The sequence below is a fragment of the Lepisma saccharinum genome, chromosome 20 (genome assembly GCF_977018435.1).
Source record: "Lepisma saccharinum chromosome 20, izLepSacc3.1, whole genome shotgun sequence".
Classification (NCBI taxonomy): Eukaryota; Metazoa; Arthropoda; class Insecta; order Zygentoma; family Lepismatidae; genus Lepisma; species Lepisma saccharinum.
The window spans coordinates 21,587,813-21,615,669 of NC_139248.1; the positions used below are offsets into that span (position 1 = coordinate 21,587,813).

General features: G+C 38.2%; 1 protein-coding gene across 1 annotated transcript in view; it reads left to right on the forward strand.

Annotated features, from left to right (window-relative positions):
• jdp (DnaJ domain-containing protein) overlaps positions 1-27,857 on the forward strand; it is a 65,449-nt gene that overhangs the window by 15,184 nt on the left and 22,408 nt on the right. The window contains exon 2 of the mRNA XM_083142163.1: positions 23,346-23,447. Coding sequence (XP_082998289.1) covers positions 23,346-23,447 — 102 coding nt within the window. The remainder of the gene's footprint in view (positions 1-23,345; positions 23,448-27,857) is intronic.

Genomic DNA, 27,857 nt, shown 5'->3' on the forward strand with positions numbered 1-27,857 from the left:
ATTTCTTACCACCCAGGGCCAAATCTGCCTCCGGGGGTGGGTGTTCTGAGGTCAGAATTTCCCCAGCCTTGTCCCCTGCATAAAGTGGTTCTGGGGCTCACCCATCCTACCTAGGGGCAACCCTGGGGGAGGCTAAAGGTGAACACATGTCGCAGCGCTAATGGCTTGTCACTCACTTGCTCATGTCTCCCAAAGGACTGCATTGAGGTACAAACCTGACCAGATTAAAGGACAAAATGAAATATGTTTTGTAGACCCATAACTGTCGTGATTGAGAATGACAGACACAAGGAAAGGTGGAACTTACCCTGTTCGGGCACGCAGAGTCTCAAACCCTCTCTATCTCTCAAGACCTCCAGCTCCTCTCTCAAAGCGATCTGATCCTTTTCCATTCACTGCCGGCCCTTTTTGTCTCATCGTATTTTGCAATTGTATTGCGTTCACACCAGCAGTGACCAGACATTTACCTGATAAACTCCTGTCTCATCATCTTTGAGTTGCGAGACTCATACCTGCACTGACAGACATTCCACGTTCCCCCACTTGGGATAAAAATTTCCGAATTGAAATTTTATATCCAGATTTTAGCCTGCCAAACCCAAAATAACAAAATTTTAGGAAATTTATTACATACATGCATGTACAGAACATGGATATACATAATATGTAATATGTATTCCACAACCAAATATTTAAAAAAAGGTGGCCAGAGCATAATGCTTATCACAATGACCCCCAGAATGGCCTGGATCGTGAATATGTGGGACCCTACCGGATTTTAGTAACCTCACCTTCCTATAAAGGATTAAGCTTCAAAGTGAGAACTAAAAAAAAATAACCACTCATCAGTGGCGTATTCTGAGAATTTGACCAGGTTTACTGCAAGAATTCTTATTTATTTATTGTATGTACGAGTTATTAGATATAATAGAATTTTTTTAAAAAAAAACAATTCAGGCATGCAAGTAAATCAAAAGTACAACTTCTTTTTTGGCAATTTCTATATATTATGAAAAAGAGTTGTTTTACCGGTGGTAAACCAGATAACATGGGAGAATATGCTACTGCCAAGTATTAACATAGCACCAGTGCTCAAGGTGGGGAGATGTATCCCCTAGTGTCTCAGTGTTACATGTTCAACATAGGAGCATCCCCATAGCCAGCCGTAAGGCTCGCCCAAACCTCCTCCCAACTGACAATTTCTACCTCAAGTGCAATGTATCATTAATGTTTGTAAACAGTGCTATTCTGTGGTTCCATCTCATATTTGCGAGCTGCTGTTGGTAATTTTTCAGGGTGAGACTACCCAATAGAGTACTGCACACGACCACTTTCGTGAGTCTTCCACTCTTGAGCATGCTATGTTCAAATGTTTACAATGAAATATTATTTTAATGTGACAATAATAGTAGGCACATAAATGTAAAGTATATGTCCTGCCAGTTTCGGCCCACAATCATCTATTTCATTTTCACATATCACTGTGTATTGGTAAGATAGACTAAACTACATTTTAACATGGAGGTGATGACCATGTTTACTTAAGTTTCAATTTCACTTCATCTTTCACTTCACGATCCATATTTGAAGACCCACTACCACAGACAAATTACTGTTATGCATGTACCACTGGGCTTCGAATGTATACCACTCGTTTTGCCTGTTCAAGCATAGAAGCTCTGAATTCTGTACGCTATCCAGTGTTGTCCATAGAAATGCTCTCCATGCAGCACTCGACTACTCACCGTACTCTTTGAACACTGCCCTAATAACTAACCATTTTTTTTAATAGTGCTTGTAGTCTTGCATGGGATCATGAAAAATAACTGAGAATGGAAGCTCTTTTTCCCTCATACTCTGATTTGGTGTACCAATAACTAGAATATGCGATTCCATAAGAGTTCAAGTACAACAGCTTCGTAGCTAGATATTATGGTGCCATAGGCAGGATTGTGGTTTGGTACCCCTTTTCCCTGCACTACCAAGCATTGACTCTTTGTGTGCATCCTTCAATATTTTCTTCTTGTGCCATTCCATGGTTTGTGATATTTACATCCTACAAATTTGTAAATGAAGAAGCATAGCAAAACTGAAAACGATATGTATGTTATTTTGAAGATTCGTAGTTTGCATTTCTGATTTTAAAAAGTTTAGCATATTTAAAAATATTTCGGTTATGAGTTAGTGTCTGACGAACATAAAAAGAGACGTTAAAAAATTTTTAACATTAAAAACTGTACTTACGTATGCGAGTATGTTGTTCCTATTTTTCTTTCTGTAGAACTACGTTTCTGAGATTAACTATCTCCTTCTTCAGGTTCGTATGAAAAAAACTAGGTACTTACCCATAGTACCACGTCGAAATGTAATGTAAGGATTGTGGACAAGGGTTGGTGTGGATACATTTAAAATATTATATCCTCGCCATAGAGGTATATAAAAAGCTCGACGTTCACTAAAAAGCTTGCACAATAAACCTATTCTCATGTCAAAAATGTTGAAAAACTAAAAAACCTGCATGCATCACTATATACAACTTGCAGGTTCTGCCATTCCTGCCCAACTGTGCTTCCTAATCTACATGAAGGTCAGTCAGTCCTCCAGGAATGTTCTACTGACCTTCATAAGTACCTATTCTTATGAACCTGAAGAAGAAGATAGTTAACCTCCGAAACGTAGTTCTACAGAAAGAAAAATAGGAACAACATACTTGCATACGTAAGTACGGTTTTTAACGTTAAAATTTTTTTAACATCTTTTTTTATATTCTGGAATTGTGAGTAATATGCACCAAACCTACAAAATGCCTGACAAACATCTTTAAAAAAAATGTACTATTGCTACTAGCTACTTTGGGACACAGGAAATTCCAGCAATGTTTTACCAGAACATAAGCCTGCAAGTAAGAGAAGAAAAAAAGTTAAGAATAATAATGAAAATAAATAATACAGTGAGTCTGTAACTTTGTGTCAACCTCAGAAATTGAAAACGATTTATGATAGAGATCTTTTCGTGACATGGTCAAACAGGGGAAGTCATATACTGAGTTGAATGGTGACATTATCTTTACGTAGTGACTCCCCAAGAAAGTATGTAGGAGTTACTTCATCACTTGAAAATCTCGAGTTGAGTAACACTTTGCATATTTTCCTTCTCTAGCTTTGAATGTCATCCTAGGCTTCAGCCGCCTTAGCCTACTACCCTTTGCCATCAGCCTGAAATACAAATTTAATGATTTGCCCCTTTCACACTCCCTGCATAATTTCATGAAGTCGGAGGCACGTTTGCCCAATTGTTATGTAAAAAGTATTCACAACAAAAACATTTATATTCCTGAAGGTTAATAAATATTCAACAGTGGCGGATCCTCCATGGAACAGAGGGAACAGGCTGTTCCCTTCTACTTATCGCCCTTTTTAGCTACTTAAATTATCTATAATAACATAATAAGAACACTTCTTTCTTCCGAAATCAACATGCCAAAGAAAAACTTTCACCGTGATGGGACATTTGTTTACTTCACCTACCCTCATCGTCCAACCCTCTGTCTGACGCCGAGTAGTTCCGACCACACTCGAAGGTAAACGATTCTCATGGTATTACCTCCCACCACAGAAGCTGAACTCTAGCTGTTCCCTACAAGAGACATAGCAAATTTGTTTTCCTTCGAGTTTTTGCTATGTTCTAAAGTTTAATTGCGTCGTAGTGATAGTTTTGAGTGTAGTAAGTCTAAAGTTTCCTAATCTCATTGCAAAATTGCGTCTGCCAGTCATAACGAACTGGAAAAATCTTCTACAGTCTAAGCATCTGCTAAATGCCTTGGCTAAATGCTACGAAATAGCTTCTGAGGGAACAGCTCGCATCCACCTGTTCCAGCAGCCCCAAGATGCACGCAGCAGCAGTACAAGAAAGCGAATGTTGCGAGCTTAGGGTTGCGGCTGAAGACTAAAGCTTTTAGTTCATTGAACTTTACAGAAAAGACAGCAAACCAACACCTATCCTAACCGAATTAAAAACTAAAACGAAATCGTACACAAGGTATTTTCAAACAAGTTACTACAACTCTTTAAAATGTTTAACTGGATACTCTTCCAGTGGCAAATTATTGCTGTCCTTGTTTGTTCCCGAGAAGGGAGTTTGGAACAGTTTGGGTTTTGTCACAATTTCTACAAATCTAGCGGACGTCATGAAAAAAACTCGGCCATCTGATTGCCATTATTGCATTGAGGATGTTTGATTTACAAGAATGCTCAACTGTACCAAAAAAATGTCAACTTAATCTACAAATACAGAGATAAAACAGGTTTCGACAAAACAATTTTTTCTCTGATCACTCATAAATTGCTTTTATTAATTTTTTCTTTGTTGCGCATCAACAATTTTGTTTTCAATGTTTTCTTTACATTGTATCATATTTGCTTTTACATTGGTATTGTCATAATTTTAATGTGCTTCATGTATATCACTTCTGACAATTATGGATAAAAGCAAGGAGGGCCAAAAGGGCTAAGTAAAAATCAAAGAAGGTAAAAGGAAACACTCACCGGACAGTAGAAAAATTCAAAATTTTTGCTAATTTCATAGCATCAACATATGTATCGCATGTTTATTTGGTTCATTTCAACAAGGGTTGAATTTTACTTGGTCTACTGTATTATATTACAACAGGTATGGGAGGAGAAGGGGCAAGTGCAGGTCACCTGTTCTCAGTGTGGTATTTAAGAAATTTCCAGTGGGGGGAAATACTACTGACTGTCCAGGGACAGCATGAGATAATGACTTCAAGCCATGTAACATATCCCCCCATGGATAAAATTTAGCAAGCAGAGCGGGACACAAGTACCCAGAGGGGGGAAATCCCCCCATTCCCCCTTACAAATACCACCCTGCCAGCTGTTCCCCTGCGTGATTTAGCACCGCACGCCACTGATATTTAGTGAACATAAAATGTATATGGAAGAAAAACACAATTCAACTCCTTTAGTGGGACTATTTTAAGCTCTACCAAGCATTTGTTTCACAAATTTTACTCAAGTGTCACAGTTTATTGCATCTAACAGTTTTTAACTTCATGGTGTGAAAAATTTCCTGAAAAAAATTGCTGGGTTTTGGTGAGATTTTTTGGGGTATTTTGAAGATAAATGTGCATGATGAAAACTTAGCTGGGATAACCCTAGTTAGTGGGTTTTCCAAGATAGAAGACACATCATGAACATAGATTACCCAGTGCACATAAAACTACTCGTATTATATCTGTTCTGAAATCAGAGGGAGAAGTAGATGTGTTCAAAATTATGCTTAAATGTTTGAAATTCATGCATCAAAATCCAAGAATTGGCTTAAAATTTGCATATCATTACTGCTATGAAAATGTATTGATAAAATGTAAGTTTCCATGTAATGCACTTTGTGGGTCACTCTGCTTACACTTGTCATTGGTGTGTAGTGGAGCTGCAATGTTCCAGAACTATATATTTTATTGATACTACATGCTAGTACTTTTACAATCCATACTTCCTCTACATTCTTCTCTGGATACTTGCGTAAGAAATGTTAATGGAAGGAATAAAGTTAATACTTATTAGTTTTTAACATTTGCATTGAATCACAATTGATAAAAAATGAGAGAAAGAAACCTATTGAAATACCAAAGTGAAATGTATGAGCGTTTGTTAGGTTAAATTTACCGAGGCAGTGTTTCTATGGCCCTGCGAGCGGAACTAATGACAAACAGCTGATTCAACATCCAGACACTCAGAAGGGTTCACTGGAGAAGTACTGAGAAGAGTGGCCTCAGGTACTCATCAGAAGTGATCAAAAAATATCCTTAAAATTAGCTGGGCAGTTTTTACCCATACACGGGTCCTTACGGGTTAAGAAAAAGTTCAAACAGTGCTTCATCACAAGTTTCCCTGATCCATTGTGTAAGAGACACATTGGAGACCCAGGATTTATTAATGGGGATGGGAGTGATCTCTGATTTTGTTTTTGTATTTATACATCACTCTTATGCAAATATTGCCACTTAGTAAGCAGAGTTCTATTTGAAGAACATGGCAGAAAGATTGAGATAGATACCATATTAAACACTACAAATTGCACCCCCACATGCCCCAAATGTGCCTTCATGTCACCGTGCTATATGCAGGGGGAACTTGACCTTTACCTTACATCACTCTTTTGCTTCTATTGGCTAATTGCAATCATGAAGATGGGTGATGATTAAATTAAATTTATGAAGGAATACTCACACCTAGGCTGGACTGGAATCCAGAACTTAGGTAATGGGATCAAAAGTTGACTGCTTAACTTTCTCCTTGCCACTGAACCAATGTGGCATTTGTATACTTCCTATTTAATGTGTTAAGATTGATCCAGATTTAAGTTGAAGGAAGTACTCGCACACTTCAATCACTAGAAGTCCTGCTATATTGAACATTTAATATCACTTGATCTCTTCTCACCACAGATTCATTCTGGTTAAATGTACATTTTATAGAAATTTAGGTTCCTGTGTAGTCAAACACACTCATCTTTGGTGCAAGAGGTCCTGGGTTCAGTTGATTGTGATAAACCCCACAATTTTGGTGTAGTGACAGCAATTGTGGATGTACTTCAACGGATTGTAGCAAGCTCTTGCCTTGGTGGCGAGATAATAGAAGAATGATACATAAACAATGGAAAGATAGCGTTGGCAAGACTTGTCCCTCAAAGGGATACTGCACTGTTTTTTTTTAATCAGTACACTTTTTTTCAAGAATATGATAAATTACCTCTATTGAGATTTTATTGTACACAGATGCATCAAAATATTCATGAATATTAAATATACTGGTATGTTTTGTGCTTATTTACAAAATAATAGATGCTGCTTCGTGGTTTGATTTCACCACTGAGCCAAACTCATGGTGTATCGATGAGACAACCGGTACATGGCTCTGAAACGGGACGTATGGTCACCCTAATTTAACTAAAAGAAAAACATCGAATGGAGGGAAAGATAGCAAAATAAAGAACTGACTACTGATATACAGGGTCCGGCAGGGAAATCTGACTGTTTTAGTTTTCAACACTGCCGGTAGGTGGAGTCAGACTTCATGCGGGAGCTGGTTTTTTTTGCTAGACATGTGATGCCATTTCAGGAGCAGTGGAATGCTGTACATCATACTTTTGTTGTGGGAACATTTTTTTAAAAAAAATGATGAATCTGTAGTTGGAACGAAACGAACATTTAAGTTGCAGTTCAATGCCGGCTGTCACGGAAGAGTTCCTTCTCGGAACACAATATTGTTGTGGATGCATTAAAAAGGATGCCGCCTGGGGGAAGAAGAGCAGTCCGCACACCAGAGAACATCAATGCTGTTAGAGAGGCAATAATCGATAGCCCCTGTCGTTCCACTGCAAGGCATGCTGCTGCTCTGGGCATGTCGGATTGAAGTGTAAGGAGAATTCTCCATTTAGATTTGCATTTCCATTCCTACAAAATGGTGGTTTTTCAACAGTTGGAGCCAAAAGACTGGAAAAATCGTTAAACCTTTACAGAAAACATGCTCGAACTGTTAAATGTCTACGTGGTTATGTTGTTTAGTGACGAAGCACACATTCACCTGTCTGCTTGTGTTAACAAACAGAACTTCCGATATTGGGCACCTAACAATCCACGAGATATCCATAAACGACCACTACATTCTGAACATGCCACCGTATGGTGTGGAGTAGCCTTTTTTGGCATTAATGGACCATATGTGTTTGAAGAAGATGTACATTCAGTGACAGTAAATTCTGAATGTTACATTACCATGTTGTAAGCCTTTCTCTTGCCAGAACTTCGCAAACGACGAATTGACCCCACACAAATTTGGTTTCAACAAGATGGAGCGACTGCCCATACATCGAAGACATCAATGGCTGTTCTCAGATAAATGTTTCCCGGGCACTTCATCTCTCAATGAAGCAACATGCCATGGCCACTTTGCTCACCGGATCTATTGCCATGCAATTATTTTCTATTGGGTTACCTCAAAGTGAAACTTTCCATGAACAAACCACACAGTACAGAAGGACTGAATGCTGCAATTCGTAGGGAAATTGCTGCAATTCTGCAAGGTATGGTCCAACGTGCTGTGCGTAATTTCAGTGACAAGTTGCAAGAGTGTGTTCGCAAAAATGGTTCACATTTGCATGACGTCATTTTTAAAATGTAGGCATATCTTTATCAGGTTTTTTTTTTGTTATGATTCATAAATGGCACTTAATTTGCTGTAAATAATAATAATAAAAAAAATGTATCAAATTATAACCTATGATTTGAAAAGCCGTCAAAAAATTCCGGCCAGACCCTGTAGAAAGTAATGTCAAGAAAGCTAGCTTCTTCTGGCCAGCTGGTCTCTTTAAAACTAGAAGACTCGTCTCAATTTAAGAAGTCTCTACTTGTTTCTGTAAATGGATGCACTCTGCCAGGCTGCTATCTACATCTAATGGACCCCCATCCCAGGTCTGAATTTCTAAAGATTAAAGAGTTTCTGTTTTTTGCCTAAGCAGCCACTGTTATCACCTCGGATGATTGACTGAGAGTTCGGTCAGCAGGAAGTTCCCCACATCCTCAACTCCTTCCACCATTCTCATCATAGCAGGTCATGTTCTACAGTCTTACAATGTAAATGAATCTGTAGATTGTTTCCATTCAAGAAAAAAGTAAGAATTAGGTTAGAGAAAAAATGAAATGCCTATTACACTTCTTTGTGAGGTAATGGCGTTTAGCCATCTACATGGTCGAGTGCATTAAGTGGTCGACTATTGACCTTGCCACTGAAGCTCTCTGGTTCGAGTCCCATCCTCAGCATGGGTGTCCCTTCATCAATTTCATCTACTCATCGTTTGTCTTCATCATTGTGATTAGCCCAAAGTGACAGAAATGTAACAGAAAATAACAATCATACAACAACAAGTGTATGATCATGTACATAGTAACACTGTCAAGTCATCTACAAAGGTATATTGTCAGAAGTATAACAGGAGGCAAAATTCCTGCATACACCACTGAATGATGATGATGGTCAGTGTGTTGTTATAGCACTAATGAAAATAATAATTAGCCTCAACCTTAAGCACAATATAAGGAAAATTAAAAATATTGTGCCAATCTTTATAATTAGTATAAAATAATCATCTTTGCAAGTTGATATAATTTAATTTCATTGATGGAAGTTTGAAGGTTTTTTTTAGTCCACTTTATGCACATATAGGCTAATTTGGACTGGACCTACAGTTGAAAGTGAAATCCGAACCACTATGTGCCTCAACTGGGTATCGAACTCAGGACCCCTTGATTACAAGGTGATGATGTTACTACTACACTATCGGGGAGGCTTCAGTGATTGAAAGTTGATAGAATAAATTTAAGGGAAAACGACAGGTTGGAGACTCATTTGTGTGTTTTTTTGTAGAAAATTAGAGCTGAATTTATTGGACTTCATGTTATAGCAAGTGCATTGACTAATAGTGCCATCATGTTTGTTATATGTGAAGAACAGTACTTGGGGCTGATTCAGAAAGTGTACACATACAGCTGTAGAATTTTCTGGAGCAACTGGCGATTCATTCCCTTGGTAGTATGTTTTCCTAACACTGTGTCACTTACCTCAGTAGGTGTCTTACTTACAATTGGGGGTCTTACACAGAGCATCACCGTCACCGGAACATAGAGCATGTATTAATTTATTTTTAGTTGCTGTCCAGCTATATTCATTTCTCTTCCAGCATTGGTTTAAATCAGGGGTGCCCACCCCCCAAGGCCTACGATGCACTCCCCCCAAAAAAGGTAGAACATCCCCCCCACCCCTTTATGCTGAATTATTTACTCAAATTATTTAGGTCAGATAAAATTTGCAGAACAATGTAACGGACATATTTAAGGCTCGGCTGTACCTTTGGCATCCGAATGGACGAAATTTTGCAAATTTTCCTCTCCATTCGAAAAACCTCTTGGATATTTCAAAATATGAAAAATTACATACCCTTAGAATTGCTTCTAGAGCATTGACGTGAATTTTCATGTAGTTTTCTTTCACTGTTGTCTAATAGACTAGTTTAATAGACTTATGTAATCACGAGACTATTGATAATATCTAGATAACAGTGAAAGAAAACTACACGAAAATTCAATGCTCTAGAAGGAATTCTAAGCATATGTAATTTTTCATATTTTGAAATATCCAAGAGGTTTTTCGAATGGAGATGAAAATTCAAAAAATTCTCCCATTTGGATGCCAAAAGTCCAGCCTAGCCTTAAGCAATATATGTTTACTTTAGGTATTGTTTACAATGTAGACAATTACATGTATATTGTATATTACTTTGACATTGATTGAAAGAACATTTTACATGATGATATCTTCTGACGTGGCAAAGTTGTTGCAGAAAGCTTATTGATAATTTCCTCAATTGGTTCCACTTTTAAAATATATGGGTTCACCAGGGGCGTGCCATGAATTTTCGTGATGGGTCAGTTTTGAGTTTTTTATTTCGGCTAATTATACATTTTCAAATGTAATGGGGGGGGGGGGTGTAAGGGTAAATTTGGAACCAAAACTATCAAAAATTGGGCGTTGGTGAAAAATTTTTGGAGGGCATTGAGGATATTTTTTTGTGGGGGGGATGAATAAATCACTGGTATACACACAGGAGGGGGCCGGAGTTGTAAAAGGGGCTCTTGCTCCGACCGCTAACCTGGCCCCTACAATGTGTATCTTGTCATAATTTTTCTGGTTTTTTTTTGTTTTTTTAATATTATGCCAAAAGAGAGAGGGGTAATGACCCCCACCAATGCTGCACAAGTGTGATTTTGGGAATGTTCATGTCTTTGCACTGCATTATGGAAATTAGTGACGTCATAGTAGCCTGTATAGTTGCATGTTGAAAGAAAATGATTTATTCACAGGGACGTAGCTAGGTTGATCAGTTTGGGGGGGCCCAAATGTCAGAAAAATCTTGATCAAAGCATTAAGAAAATTAACAACAACCAACATTATGTATGTATGTGGGTATGTATGTGTATATATAGGCTATATGAGAGTGAGATAGAGGGAATGAGAGACAGACAGACGTTGTTAAATTAAAATCAACTCTCATATACACACGCATGCCACTCACCATCGTACGCAGGATGTTTTTCCGGCGGGGGGAGGGTAGAATTGTAAAAGTGGATAATACACTCTAGGGGGTCCGCTGAGATCCGAATCCGGGAACCCTTGATTACAAGCGGCGACGTTACCACTGCGCCATCGGCGAGGCCAGTAATAAGGGTTTGCTTGATTGACTGATTTTACTTCGCTTTTCTGTTACTTTTGGCTAATTGCGAAGATCAGGATGAGTGGTGATATGATGAAATTGATGAATGGACCCTCAACAAACACCCATGCTCAGACCATAATTCGAACTCGGGACCCCTGGCGTCGTAGCGCGATGTGCTAACCACGGGGGCGGCTAATGGGGGTTTGCATTTGCCACTTCTTTTTTCTCTCTTAGGTTACCAGTTTAAATTCTCTGACAGACCGACACCGGACAGTGGCATATTTATTTTATTTGTGAAACAAAGTTTCTACCGATTTCCCGTCATAAACTATTTCTGGAAAGAGTACATTCGTGATTCTATTGTATTCAAGCTGACAGAGACAAATTTGAGGGTGTACTACCCCGCACACTTGTATTTAGGGCGTGGCCAAATTGAGGAAGGATGAAATGAAACAGACAGACCGTCGGCCAAAGAGAATGGGATACAACCCGTTCTCTCTGCCGCCAGCATTCAGGGTCAGAAGCCAGAAGGTCCACTGGGCTCTTTTCCATCCTTTTGTGTTTACAACCGCGGGAGGGTTTCTCTGACATCAAGATAAAACTGCCTTCTGAGTATCTCATACTTCAGTACTACAAAGCACGTAGTGCTGCTGTTTCTGAGAGTAATGAGCTGGGGTGTAGATTTATAGACGCTAAAAACTTTTAAAACGGCAAGCAAATAGGCACCCAACATGATGAAAATACATGTATGAACTTGATGGCACAAGTGTTGACTTGATTGTTTTGGTATTTTAATGTATTTTTCTTATATTTGCGTCACTTTATTTACATTCGGATAATCGCAACGAATATGAATAGTAGCTAGATGAAATTGCTGATATGGAAAATGCTTTATTCAAAGAAAATGATAATAATATGAAGAAGAAATGTGATTTTGAGCATATTACAGGGAAGAACTTGCAAATTGTGGATACATTTTCTGCTTTTGCTTCATTGTTATCCTCCCCTTTTATTCCTACGATAATATCTAGTTCTCAAAAACTGGCTTTAATCGCGGCGTTGGGGACGAATGATGATAAGATGAAAGGACAATCACGAAGGAACATTGACAAGACAAGACAGAACCCGTCAAAGGATTACACTGGCTGTGGGTCCACATGCTAGGGTTTCAAATGCGGTGATGAATCTGTAATATGGGAATTTAACTCCAATAAATCCTTTGCTGGGCATCTCATGTATATAGTTTAAACCACAATCGAACTTAGCACCTTTTATTTCGAGGCGATCGTGTTACCCACTACTCTTCGAGGAGGTCCCTGTCTGGTTGTGAACTTGAAGAATGATGACCTTGGATAACACAGAACTAAATATTTGATGGCACTGGATATAACAGATTTCGCACAGTCATTGGCTAATTTTAATTTTATGCCCGAGTCGAACGTGGTTTTTTATGCACCCAGCGATGCTACTTTCCTTCAGTTTACTTTTACAGTTTATTACAAAATTCCGCTTCTGATGTGTAAGCGTAATACGCTATGAAACCAGATGCCCCAAGCTCTAACTCTGGTCAGGCATGGGTGTACCATGCTGGTCCCATCCCCATTTCTTCAGTTCATCATTCATCCTTACCGCCGCGATTAACAAAAAGCTACGAAAAATAACCAACCTACAAATGGAACTAGAAAACTTTCTCTCTAAATTGCACAAGTTGAGTACACTACCCCATGGGAAGAAGATTTCCGCTTCTATGAGTAATGATTGATTGACTTGCTTTATTTTACTTCGCTTTTTGTGCCACTTTTGGCTAATTTGCGAAGATGTGGATGAGTGAAGATATGATGATATTGATGAATGGACACTCACAAATATCCATGCTCAGGCCAGGATTCGAACACAGGACCCCTGGCGTCGTAGCACCATCTTCCTTGAGTAATTATACAAATGATAACAAAAAGCACTTTAGAATTTGAAAAGCTACTGTATCTAAAGCGTGTAGATCATTGTTAATAATTTAGCTACATACCTCGTTATCTTCCATAAAAGAGGGGTGGCTTATTCCTCATTATAGCCATGTGTTAGCGGAAATCTCCCTCCCCCTGAAGTTTTATCTTGCAACTTCTATCACACTCACCACACTATGACTGTCTCCGTAATCTGACACAGGAATGAAAATTGTTTACAAAGAGCTCCGGAAGGAGTAACGTCAATCCCGAGGGACATCTGTCACTGCTTACCAGTCAATCGGCCCGAATTTTGTCCTGGCAGGGAGGAAAAGTACATTTTCAAAAGACCTCCGAATTCCCTTAACGGGACGGACTATAAAATCATTAGCAGCAGCTCCTGTGTTGCATCTGTTTTCGACAGGCAAGCAGTAGAAGAATGAGTACAAATCTTAATGGCGCGGGAAATTTGGGAGCAGTGTTTCAAACTGTAAGCAAAATTTACTGAAGAACAATTTTGCAATATTTGCCATCAAATTAAAAATTCCAGTAAAATACAGAAACATTTGCCGGGGCCACGTGGACGTTTGCAGGGGCCAGTGCCCCCGCGGGCCCCCTCCTAACGACGTCCCTGTTTATTCATAACATTGCTTCTTCATAACCACACAATACGTAAAGTCATTGCCTTGTAATGAAGGGGCCCGATTTCGATACTCGGTCGAATGGTTCGGATCCCACTTTAAACTGTAGGTCGAGTCCCAATTAGCTTTTCTGTTCATAAAGTGTTTTTTTTTCCAAGACACTTTCATAAGCTTAGTGAAAACTTTCCAGTTTTTCTTACTTGTTTTGGTTATGCATAGTTCAGAACATGATCCCTCATGATTCAATCCCTCTAACTTTTCGGTACAAGTTCTTGAACTGAATGGTTTTCGAAGAAGATCCCTAATCGAGTCGTTACCTTCACCAGTCCAAATTGATGTCTAGTCTTGTTTGTCAACCCTGGTGGTTATTTTCAATGTAGACCAGACTTTAACACAAGACATCAAGAACACCACACGGAAGAACAGAATAACACAGGACAATGGCCACAGTAAAGAAAACACGTACTCATTGACTAATTTAATAAGTTAATTTGTTCATTACTGTTAAGTTTCACACGTGAATAATCGTACCAAGTTAGGTGGTGTTACAAATGCACAGAAAATTCTGGAAGTTAGCAACACTTGTAGCAAGTGTGGATGTTGTGTTTCCAACACCCTTGCCAAAGACTATGCGGGCCGGAGACCGCTTGCTGTCGACCTATTTTTTCGAAGGAAGAACGTCAGCGACCATGCAAGAACTGTATAAGTCACTCGAAAAGCGAGTAGAAAGGCAAGCAGTCCTCTTCTTCTAACATGGATCAGCAGTGCCACGTTACCGAGCCTCGTAAAGGGTGCAGCCAATATGACAGGAAATAGGGAAATTCAAAAGTCTGCATATGTAAATACATCAAAGTAGATAATTTACATTCCAATGTGTATAAAGGCATTGAAAAACATGAGCTTAAGATATCAAAAGTGTTTTTAAAAAACAACGCAAGCGGCGCTTCCTCCGCCTTCCTTTACCGCACGCTTCTGGGATTTACAGCATGGAATGAAGGTAGGCATTAACCACTCATGAGCCATACACGAACGTTGTCTGTTTTTAATGGTTCTAATGACACACATTGCAAGTTCTGCAGAGTAATTTGTCAACTTATTTTGTATAATATTTGCAAATTGGGAAAGGTCGAAAACTGGACAACAACATGGTATGGTTTAAGAAATTCATTCATTCTTAACCCATTTCTGCTGATCCATAACTTACTCAGAACCCATCATGTCGTCTGTACCTAAACCTTCTAACTTTCTTTCTCAATCCCATCTTCCCATCGCGATTAACCACAAGGTATAAATAACTCAAGATGAATTATGTTTTTCATTGCAAAGCTTCGGAAACACTTTAAAATGAAATCATTTGAATAGGAAGGATAGTATAAAAAAAAAGTTTTAAAATAATTACCTTTCATGTTTCTCATGGCTCTTCTCATTAAGCTGATTTTGTTCACCTGATCCTGAACCTGAACTTGAAGCACTTTCATCATTGGTGTAATTTTGCCAAGGCCCACTTCCAAATTTAACTTCCACAATTTTCACTTATCCTGGGGATGAATGGTATTACACATGTATTTGAACTGGCTTGTAAAACTCTTTGGAATAAATGTTTCCCTTTCAATTTACATAGTCAACAAAAGTCTTTAGACAATGAAAACTGGCAGTATTTTAGAATTATTCAGTCAGTCGTAGCACATAAACACAACAAGCGAACAGTAGTGGCGATTGGGAACCAAAACTAGAGGAGCAAAGAGCCCAAACTTAGGGGGGGGGGGGTGCAGGTGGGCTGGATAGTTTCCTTTCCCTTGGTAGATTAGGTTTAGCATAGTGTAGGGCCAATAGTGGCAAAAATTGGGGGAGGCAATTCCTCCCATGCCCCTTCTCCCCCAATTGCCGCCACTGCAAGCAAAACAAATTGTGCACAAAATCATCCAGTACTAAAACTGAAATCTGCAGTGTCCGAAGTTCTGAGCCGACTCGGGGCTACCACACAGGAAACACCAGACATTGTTTACCACTGGCCGGTGACCGTGCAAGCCTGAAATAAGTGGCGGGGGGGGGGGGGGCTACAGATTTCGGGATTAAATACTCGGGGGCTAACTAATACCGGGTAAAATGTATTTAATTAATACTTTATTACGGTATAATTTTACCACTGACATATTTGACAGTCAGAACTGAAGATAAATAACTGAGATGGTGCATTTTGTTCCATCATATACAAGGGTACTTTGGGGCATGAATCTTTTATGTCAAGTAAAATGCAATTATTGTTTTCTTTTCCTAATCCACTATTGAGTGGATTAATATCACAGACTTACATCATAAAAACTACTCATTAACAACTGGCTGGATATCCAAAAATTTTGCAAGCTCTTTTAAAGGACTAAACGAATAGAGCATCTAGGTCACTCCTGCGACGTTTCGGGATGCAACTGCTCCCTTCCTCAGGCTGCTCACGTTTAAGTTTAGGTGATCCTGTACCTATGGAGAGGTTGACGTGGTTATGATTTATACATAACCTAAACTTGAGCAGCCTGAGGAAGGGAGCAGTTGCGTCCCGAAACATCGCAGAAGTTACCTAGTTACTCGCAAAACGTAAGTTTGTGAGTAATTCGCACAACTTTCATCATGAAAACGAATAGAGCATTCAACCTGTCATTACCCCCGGATTCAATATCTGGTGGCGGTACATAGTGGTTCAGATCCCACTTTAAGCTGTAAGTTCAGTCCCAATTAGCAGCGGTTGATGGGAGAATGCACATTTCTATAACACAAAACTTATAAAGTTCGTAAAAGGCCATTTTAATGTTTCAAGCTTTCAACCATTGCAAGCAGCTGCTAATGGTTTTTATTTTGACTTTCTTTCTGCCATAATTTAAAAATGTCCTAATCATTATTCATAATAGTATGGAGTGGGGAATGATTGTATCTTTTCTTGCTTCAGAAAAGCGGCTCTAACTTAATAAAGTAGTCATCAAATAAACAATACTTCTCTTGAATAGAAAGTGTATTAATGATACCATTTTCTCTGCCATGATGAAATTTCTTACGTTTTCTTGTTCAACGACAGATATTTAGAACTTTGGGCTAAAAAGGGGGAGGGTGTGAGAAGGTTCCACTCTGAAGAAACAAAAACATTTTCACTACATTTTCACCTCCATTACATTGACATAAAAGCAATGAATATATTTAGAACTCTTGCACTGGGCATTTTCATTAGAGAAAATAACTGCTGAAGATTATAATTTTATTTCAGAATATACTATGCATAAATACTAAGAGCCATTATTTTGAAATTCGAACAAAAGAGGTAAGACCTTGAAAAAAAAATTTCCTCCCCTGTAGAAAATGTCAAAGTTCAAGGTCAGACCGCCCATTTTTCATGAAAAGTTCGGAGTGCTGTATCTTTGGAAATCAACAACATCCCAAACTTTTGTTTTGATATACTGTTAATATAAGACTGGATGCTTTTATACATTCAATTGTTTTGATGGGACATTGTTGCTTTCCATTGTTATGCATCATCAAAGAGGGTCCAAAATGCAGGTTTTTTTCCTGCTTTTGGCCCTTAATATCTTGGTTAAGCAACAGTACCCCAAGTATTTGTGTACTGGGTATTGAAGCTCACTATTAGGACAAGCTACCTGATATAACATATTACTGGGATATTGATGCTGTTAGCAGATATAACCCTTTGAATACTCAAAATTTTGCGAAATCCGCATCTTTAGAATTAGGCGTATCTCAAAACAGCATCAAGGTAAAACTACACTAAGTATCCCAACTTGTAGGTGAATATATGTACTAACACCAGGAAATTAAAAAACTTTGGGGCCTCGTCCCATTTTCGAGAATTTTTTTTTTTAAATATTAGGAAATGTCGATGAAAATTATCACACTTCCTCCCCTATCAGAAAGTGGAACAGACCTTTCTCCTACTTTTCTTTGTTCCAAATGGAACAGCCCATGTCTTGACAAGTTGTGGGACAGTTTTGGTTTTTATTTCTTTTGATGGATAGCATAGTGGTAACGTTGCATCCTTGTAATCAAGGGATCCCGGGTTTGATGCAAGGTTGAGGCACAAGTTGTTCGGATCCCACTTTAAACTGCAAGCCCCCAGTCCCGGTTAGCTTTTCTGTGAATAAAGTGAACTTAAAAACAAAGCTCTATATACAGGGGTGCACCAAGGATTTTCGAAAGGGTGCGAGGAGCTATACATTTTTTAGTAGGCAGCCATCTATTTGACATCTTTTCCTGCAATCACCTTGTAATCAAGGGGTCCCAGGTTTGATACCTGATGGAGGAACATAGTGGTTCGGATCCCACTTTAAATGTAGGTCCAGTTCCAATTGGCCTTACTGTGCATAAGGTAGACTTAAAACACGAACTCAATCAAGAGAGAATAAATAAGCACTATTTGCAGCCATTTTTAACCATGAATTGTACATAAAAATCCCAACACAGCTGAAGTGTTCAAAATGTTGGACTCAATCACACTGGACAGAAATTATTCATTTTTGTCAATAAGCAGATTAATAATGGTCTGAGTAATAGGAAAACAACTGTTTCAAAATTGACATAAATTTATTGACTTCTTTCCCTAGCAGGAAATTGGCATTATAAAGGGGGAAAAGTTACCAATTGCACATGCAACTGCACCCATTGAATATGAAGTGAATTCTTATGTACCTTACATGTTTTTCTGTTTCTTGTTCATGGCATTTCTGCACTACTGACAAGAATCTTCCTTAGGTCTGCAGTTATGTCAGAATTGATAAACTTTTAAGACATAGTCTCTCACATATAAATGCACGTGTGTTGTAAATCTGGAATACTAAAGTTGGATACACCTTGCACTAGCTCATGATGGTCACCATGTGACCTTGGATGTTAGACTGCAGTGAGATGTGCCCTAGTGAGTGTTACCGAAGCCACGTAATTTGCCCCAAATGTTACGTTGTTGTGTCTGCTTGACCTGCATTGATGTTAATGTTAGTGAGGTTCAAATTACACGTATTTATTGATTGATTTGGTTCATTTCACTTTGCTTTTCTGCCACTTTTGGCTACTCATGAACGTAAGGATGAATGATGATTTGACGAAATTGGTGAAAGGGCACTTATAATACAATTAACTTTTGCACACCGTTCAAGAAAAGACTAAAAGTTAGAGGAAAAGTTACTCATAAACTTTATGTAGTGTGACCTCTCACATAAAGCTGTAGTTTTTGGAATTTTGGAATCTGTGGAACCATAAATGATATAATATGATAATATAACCTGTTTTCTGTGTTTTAAACTTTTTTTTTTATCTAATGGACTTTTTACTTTGATTATTCTGTTCGAATACCAACTAAATGAACTTTATTCAGTTGTTAACAATAAAATTTATTAGCCTTCTGTTTTTTTGTAACTTGAAATGAATGATGTCAATTTCCAGGGGTGGTCGGTGGACCTGTTGGAACTACCCCCCTCTCACTTGCCGATGCCCATGGGCAAATGGCGTAATTGTACCAGCTTCCCGTCACTCTATGTGGAGTAATGTGGATGCTGTTGACAATGTACTCATGTAATCTGCTTCACCACTGGAATGTAACAAGAAAGCTCTCCCATGCATTCCACATTGTAAGAACTGTGCACATGGTTTAGCACATGCACTTCGATCTCCCTTGCATCAGGACTTAAAGGTCTTGGCTGCCAGAAACCTCCTTGAAGCATTACAAACACTTACATCATAGCAAACAAACCTTCCATGTTGCACATGTATTCAATTTTGAGTTGCACTGTGCAAGGCTGTTTGATTTCAATCAGGTTAATATAATCACGATTTTAATCTAGATCTAAATCATACATAATCATAATCATTCAATTGTGTTTATTACAGTGTTGGATACTCCCAACATTTTCAAAATAAAAGCATGGGAACAAAATGTCAGTGGTCGGAAGTAGCGTGCTACTTTGCTACAGCTACATTTCTTATCGGCGTTTTGAGGTAAATTTTATATGCGACAAAAGTGTCAAAAACAAATTTTGACAATAACCCGTACTTGTGTAGGAGGTTTATAAAGATCAGATCTATTAACAGATATTGGCAATACAAAAGATCTAGGTGATAAATGTCCTGATATCAAAGATTATAGATATTCGCTTCTTTTGAGTACCCATATTTTTTAATGAAAAAGTAGGGCAAAAGTAACGAAGTAGTGAGTAGCGCACAGGAGTAGCGTAGCGAGCTACTTTTTGGAAAATGTAGCTGTAGTGAAGCTACATTTTTGGAAGTGTAGCTGTAGTGAAGCTACTTCCGAAATGTAGTGTTCTGATGGGGTGAAGCTAATACAAAAGGAAAATGTATTTTGTAAACTGTAAACACAATAAATTTCTGTTGCTTTAAATCTCAATAATTTTCACAAGCAAAAATAACAAATATTTTATGTAGAATGATATACAAAATACTAACAATGTTAAACTGTAAATACTGTAATTATCATTAAGTTCTAAATAAACATTGTAGCTGATAAATTTTGCAAATTATCATTAAAAAAATCGCCAAAAAAATCGCCAGAATTCAGGTACAAAGACAAAATATTTGAAGTTACAGTTATACAGTACTTCTAAAATATTTTATATTTACTGGATGAAAAGTTACTGAAATTATTATGTAGGTTCAGAAACACACAGGAAAGGTTGATCAGAAAACCCTTTCATAAATAAAAAAAAAAAAATAAATAAAAAAAAAAAACAACATATACCTATATGTACTGTGCCAAAAACATACAAGCTAATTTATGTTGTTTGTTTTTATCAGAAACTATGTTTTAAATTTTAAAAATCCGATGTAAATTTTAAGAAATCATCAAAAATTATTTTTGAAATTGAATCATGATTTGTATCCACCCTGCACTCTGCAGAAGCCATTGACCCTTTCAACAGCAGTGCACAGTGACATGCACTGAGGAGTAGCTAGTCTAGCAGAGATAGATCAATGAATCTCAAATCTCTAATTATTTTCAAATCACAATATTTATTGTATTGTTGAAGCCACAGTTCATATGCAACACTTTCTTCACGCGCTTCTCGTCCCTCAGTGCGTTCAGTGGGCAAAGCTGGCCTAGTTCGCTCTTCCTCCGCCTCACAGTTCCAGGTAGAAATGGGTTTCCGAAGGGAAAGGGAAGATTTCTGCCTCTACCTCCCTTGCCCCCTCGCATGCGCTCCAATGGTTGAAAGCCCATGCTTTCAGGTCGGACAGATAGGGGATTGGATTCCCTTCACTTCCTTTGTAAATCCTCTAAAGAACTAAGGGATTTTTTTTTTTCTGCAGTACTTATGTTCTCTGTATTTACCCTACTTTCTACACGTTGTACAATATGTATGTATAATATGGGATGTACTTTTATTATTTATGCAATTGGAACGTCTTATGTGCAGACAAGAATTTTATATTGTTTTTTTCAATATGGAATATATAATGATTAAATAACAAATATTTGCTCACGCTCTCTCTTCCACTCATTTTAGTAGTGTTTTATTTAAATATACTAATCTCTTGGCCTCCAATAGAAAAAAATGGATAAGCTAAACAATCATAAATATGGATGTACTTATTTGGGCAAGAGAACACGCGTTCTAATTCTTGTTGGTTTGGTTTATTTTACTTTGCTTTTCTGCCACATTTGGTTATAGCAAAAATGAGGATGAGTGATGATATCATGAAATTGATGAAGGGACCTCGCAAAGAACAATTCAGGCCGGAATTCGTGACGAGCGTGCATTCTTGTTCCTATGTGTTGTACTCTGCCTGCAGTGAATAATGAAAAAATTAGAAATGAAAATGTATCCCAGAACTCAAAAAGCCAAATGAATATCATTGAAGAAAGTAGAAAGAGGTGTGTTTTGTTACCTGTTTATCCCCCATCGGTTTTTCTAGCTGTATAGATTTAATCGCAATAAGTAGCTAAGACCTTATGCAAGTCATGAAAAACAATCATAAACAGAGTATTCTAGGTTCCTGATTTCACAGTGCCCTGCAGATGCACTAGTGGAAATAATTTGTATTTTCTTCTCTCTTCCATAGCTTTACCTAATTTCTGCCATGACAATGAACGTTAATTAAATTAAACGGGCGAAGATTGGTTGCAAAGAAACACTCATGCAAAGGCCAGGACTTGAGCCTGGATTCTTCAGTAACGAGATCGTGAGATGGGGAAATTAGGGAAATCAAGCAATGCAAAATTTTTGAGAAAACGTTAATCATATATAAAGATGTTATTTCAAAATCAATTGAAAATTACTACTCAGGAAAAATGCTGTTTGCTTTACTGATACCCACGTGTCCGAATGGTTAGCGCCTTCCTCTCATCTTTGTTGTCGGCCGAACTCCGTGGGGGAGTGCAAGTGGTCCCGGATCGGTACCCATTGGAGGCAATGGTTCGGATCCCACTTTAAACTATAGGTCTACTCCCGATTAGCCTTGCTGTGTATAAAGTGGACTTACAACATCAAATCAACCAACCATGGGGGAGTGGTTACCACAGCATGCTACGACACCAGGAGTTCCGGGTTCGAACCCCTACCTGGACATGGGTGTTCTTTGTGTTTGTCCCTTCATTAATTTTGTTGTATCATCTTCGCAATTAACCAAATGTGTAAAAAAAGTACTTTGCTGTCCGCCATTTTTGGCTAATCGCGAAGACGATACGATAAAATTGATGAGGGAAACACAAAGCCCATTGCCAAGCCGAGATTCGAACCCGGCATCTCTGGCTCAGTAGTAAAATCAAATCGTTTTTGATATTCGAAGGTGGGTGGTAGTTAACGTGTACAATTTTTGGTAGTCATTCCTAACTTTGCAATTTTTCCTGTCTTTGACGTTCTTCTTTTAGGAATACTGGGCCCTAAAAGGGGGGTGGGGGATTATGACCCACACCAACTCCCGTTGGGCACGCCACTCATTGCTACCCCAAGTTTTGACGTCACCGTACGTCACTGGCAGTGCATCGAGCATAGGTAATGGTGGTGGCTGGTTCAACGACATGGTTGGTTTTCATTGTCACAATGATACTATGCAAATAGTTTTTTTCTAAAAAAATATTCGTTTATTATGCTTGTAGCAAACAATAAATATGTGTATATTGTAATTGAGGAAGAATTTAACATCATGTGATGTCCAAGATAAAAGGTTTTGTATGAGAACAGTTTGTAATAAACTGGAATGCTGATTTTATAATTCTTGGGTTTACATTTTCCTGCATTAGTCAATCTTCCTAATTCCAATAAAGCAACATGTTATAACAATTTCCCAGATTTTACATTTGAAGTTTTTTCATCTTGGTCCCCTGAAAAACATAAAATAGAAATTCCACAGTAACTTTTGCAGAAAGTTGTTGACTATCCTGAGTGCACTTGTAACCGTAATGTTATTTAAGAATTTTCATATTTTTAATCATATAATGTTTAATATTGGTTTCTTTTGTTTCTTAAAGGTTGAACAAATTACCGCAGAATACAAAGTAAGAGCATTGCAGTTTCACCCCGATAAAAATGAAGGCGACAAAGAGGCTGAAGCCAAATTTCAGAAATTGAAGGTATGTTCAAACTACAAATGTTAATAAAAGTGAAAATTTCACAAAGGGGAATTGAAGATTAGTGTCTGTATCGCAGAGCATGATCTCTCCTCTTGTGTTCAAGGATTCCAGTGAACAACATGTTGTTTCATGTTTCATTAGTATGAATTTCACAATCCAGTTTTGCTAGCCTATTGCATTTTGATCATCCTTGCATCAAATACCATAATATCTATACTGTTTCTGTTTTCAGTGTGAAATTTGAACTTCTGATTGCCCTAAATAATTTTACATCCAAAAAAGTAGTATAGTCATGGATGGAAGCTTATTTTGTTCAGTATAGATCATGCTAACAAAATATGTGTATTAGAGTACTGCATAAGATCACTTTCGCTCACTCATACTCGTTCGAGTCTCCCACCCTCGAGCATGTACATTTGAATATAATTTTTATGTGAAAATAATCATGTGTGTAAAATATCCATCCTATAGTTTGTCCACAATCATCTATTCCATTTTTATACAGGGTGACTGGTAATTAGATGTATTCCCTGAAAGGGGTTAAAGTAGAGACAATTTGCAATAAATTTGACCATATGATACCCCGTCCGAAAATTAGTAGTTTTCGAGATAATCGAGTTTCAATTGTTTTTTTAAAAAATGACAATTTTCCACATAAAAAGATGGATTGAGAAAAAACTGCTCATTGTATGGAACTTATTTCAGCATTTTCTGATAGCTAACAAATAAGTGGCTCGTTGAAAAAAAAGTTTTTCCCAAATAACAATCACGTGTAAGTAACGGGTGGGTCTAAACTTACAAGTGATGATAAAAAGATGCACTCTTAGTTTACTTGGCAACATATTAATAACAAAAATGGTATGACACGAAGCGTACAAATTACGTAAATTACTTCCTTGTGTCATCTGCTATCCAGCAAGGTACAAATGTTGTTAACATTCACATTTGTGTACAAGAAATAATACTTCATTCATCTTCATGTGAATGGAATCAATGAACAATACAATTAAAGAACATTACATGTCTTGCTCAAAGTGGGCACCTCCGTTATGAATGCAGGCATGCGGGTTTTTACGGACATTTGTTCTCTTAACACGTGATGTGATGGTGTCCTTGATGTGTTGACCAGCTGTTAAGATCCTCTCCCTGAGCTCTTCTTGCGAGTTTACTGGTGTCTTGTCATGTGGCTCCAAATGTAAAAGTCGCAAGGCGTCAAATCGGGGGATCGATCCGGCCAGGGAATCGGGCCACCTTGGCCAATCCATTTCTTTTGGTAATTTTCATCCAGCCACTGTCACACGCCCAGGCAGAAGTATGGTTGGGAGTCATCAACAGTCATTTGATCGAGCCATTTTTCCTGCCCCAAATCTTAAATAGCATCACCTATGAACATTTTTTGAGGAACGGGATGGCAATGTTGTTGGAGGATGTTCTTCTAGCTACAAGACGTGACATGATTTATCAGCATGATGACTGCCCAGCTCGATCCCCCGATCGATTTGACACCTTGCGACTTTTACATTTGGAGCCACATGACAAGACACCGGTAAACTCGCAAGAAGAGCTCAGGGAGAGGATCTTAACAGCTGGTCAACACATCAAGGACACCATCACATCACGTGTTAAGAGAACAAATGTCCGTAAAAACCTGCGTGCCTGCATTCGTAACGGAGGTGCCCACTTTGAGCAAGACATGTAATGTTCTTTAATTGTATTGTTCATTGATTCCATTCACATGAAGATGAATGAAGTATTATTTCTTGTACACAAATGTGAATGTTAACAACATTTGTACCTTGCTGGATAGCAGATGTCACAAGGAAGTAATTTACGTAATTTGCACGCTTCGTGTCATACCATTGTTGTTATTAATACGTTGCCAAGTAAACTAAGAGTGCATTTTTTTATCATCACTTGTAAGTTTAGACCCACCCGTTACTTACATGTGATTGTTATTTGGTAAAAACTTTTTTTTCAACGAACCACTTATTTGTTAGCTATCAGAAAACGCTGAAATAAGTTCCATACAATGAGCAGTTTTTTCTCAATTCATCTTTTTATGTGGAAAATTGTCATTTTTTAAAAAAACAATTGAAACTCGATTATCTCGAAAACTACTAATTTTCGGACGGGGTATCATATGGTCAAATTTATTGCAAATTGTCTCTACTTTAACCCCTTTCAGGGAATACATCTAATTACCAGTCACCCTGTATATCACTGGCTAATTGGAAGTGTGTTATCTTGATACATAGGAACATTAACATCAGGGTGCGAAATCACTGCAGATTGGTGGGGGAAGGAGCAGAAAGACAGACACACACAAATACACAAACACACAATATATATACGTGTGTATATATATATATAAAAGCAAGGAGGGCCAAAAGGGCTAAGTAAAAATGAAAGAAGATAAAAGGAAACACTCACCGGACAGTAGAAAATTTTGAATTTTTCTACTGTCCGGTGAGTGTTTCCTTTTACCTTTTTGATTTTTAATTTTTATATATATATATATATCGTATCATTCTATAGAATGATGGGATCAGAACCAATCACTTCACAATTAATTGCTGGGTGATGTAACCTATTCATCATTCATCCTTGATGATGAGAGCTTTCATCATTAACATGACGAGTTTACGCTTGGCATTGCGAAAGGTACAAATTAGATTTAGGAACTTAACAACTAGAAAAGACAATGGTCACTCGTTGGGCTTTATGAACCTTTGAACCTGAATCATGGCTGGGTTTAGGATAGTTGCCTGTCTATCTGACAAATGAAGATAATTTCGATGAATAAAAATAAACTAAGTCCTCTGTTGGCTTCTTAATAGGTTTACCAGCATGTCGTCTCACTTTTGCTCCACTCCTCTCCTAAGCTCTTCTCTCTCCTCAATCCCAATCCAACCCAGGCCATGGAGCTCTTCCTCCATGCCGAATCGTGATTATAACTGCCACTATGCAAACTGCTGACTCCATAGGCAGAAGGAACTACCTATTTCCTGAAGCTCAGGAGGTTTGCATAGCACAACACTGTGCATTACTAACATGCCTCAGAGGTTGAGACAGCTGAGATAAACAAGTGAATGCCCTGGTCAACATGAAGCATTCAGAGAGGCTTTTAATATCAAAATATAATCTTATGGATTGATACGATATATACACACACATATATACATTAATGTCATTAAATACATGTCAATTATTATAGAATCAAATTACGAGGGTGGTTCAGCATGCTCCGCCCCTGACATAGAAGGAACCTTCGTAGGAAAACCAAATCACTGTCACTTTTCAACATAGTCCCCTGCAACATTAACACAATTTTCCAATCGGCCTTCCAGTGCTTCAATCCCAGCAGAAAAATAATATTTTGGTTGGTCCTGCAACCAAGCATTCACAACATCCATAACCTCAGAATCACTGGTAAAATGTTTTCCACGAAGGTGTTTCTCCATGTTCGGCAACAGGTTGAAGTCACTAGGGGCCAGATCTGGAGAATAAGGGGCATGAGGGACAATTTCGAACCCTGCTGCATGAATTGCAGCCACCGCAACTTGGGAGGTGTGGGCGGGAGCATTGTCACAATGGAACAACACACCTCGGGCCAACATTCCGTGGCGTTTCTCCTTGATGGCACTACGTAATTCTTCAATTTGGGTTGCAAAATAAACACATGTGATTGTCTTTCCCTGTTGGAGATAATATATCAAAAGAATTCCTTCTGCATCCCAGAACACAGATGCCATCACTTTGCCCTTTTATGGTTGAACCTTGAATTTCTTTGGGGGTGGAGAATGGGGGTGTTTCCATTGCATGCTTTGGTGTTTACTTTCGGGATCGAAGTAGTGAACCCACGGTTCATCCATTGTAACAAATCTCTTCAGAAACTTTGGCTTGTCTATTGTCCGCAACAGGTTCTGACTTCTCACACAACGTGTCCTCTTTTGGTTGACCGTCAGCATTCTCGGGACCCAACGTGCAGAGATTTTTTTCATTAACAAATGATTATGAATAATTGAATGCACACTGCCAGTTGAGATGCCACACGTGTCTGCTATATGGCGGACAGTCACTTGCCGGTCTGCCAAAATCATGTCATGCACTTTTGTAATCATTTCTAGTGTGGTCACCGTTGCAGATGGGTCACCACCATGCTCATCTTCACAGGTCTGCCGACCACATTTAAATTCACGGCACCATATCTGCATGGATGTCTTCCCGTGTTAGATTTTTCTTGAGTAAATATTTTATCACTGCTCGGACCTCAGATTTTTCCATTGTTTCACATGTGGCTACACTTCTTACTGATCATCAACGTGTAACAAATAGAGAAATTGTTGTAAATTCTTGAAACTTTGTGGATATTAGTCTAAAGAATGAACAATGTTACATATAAAATTACAG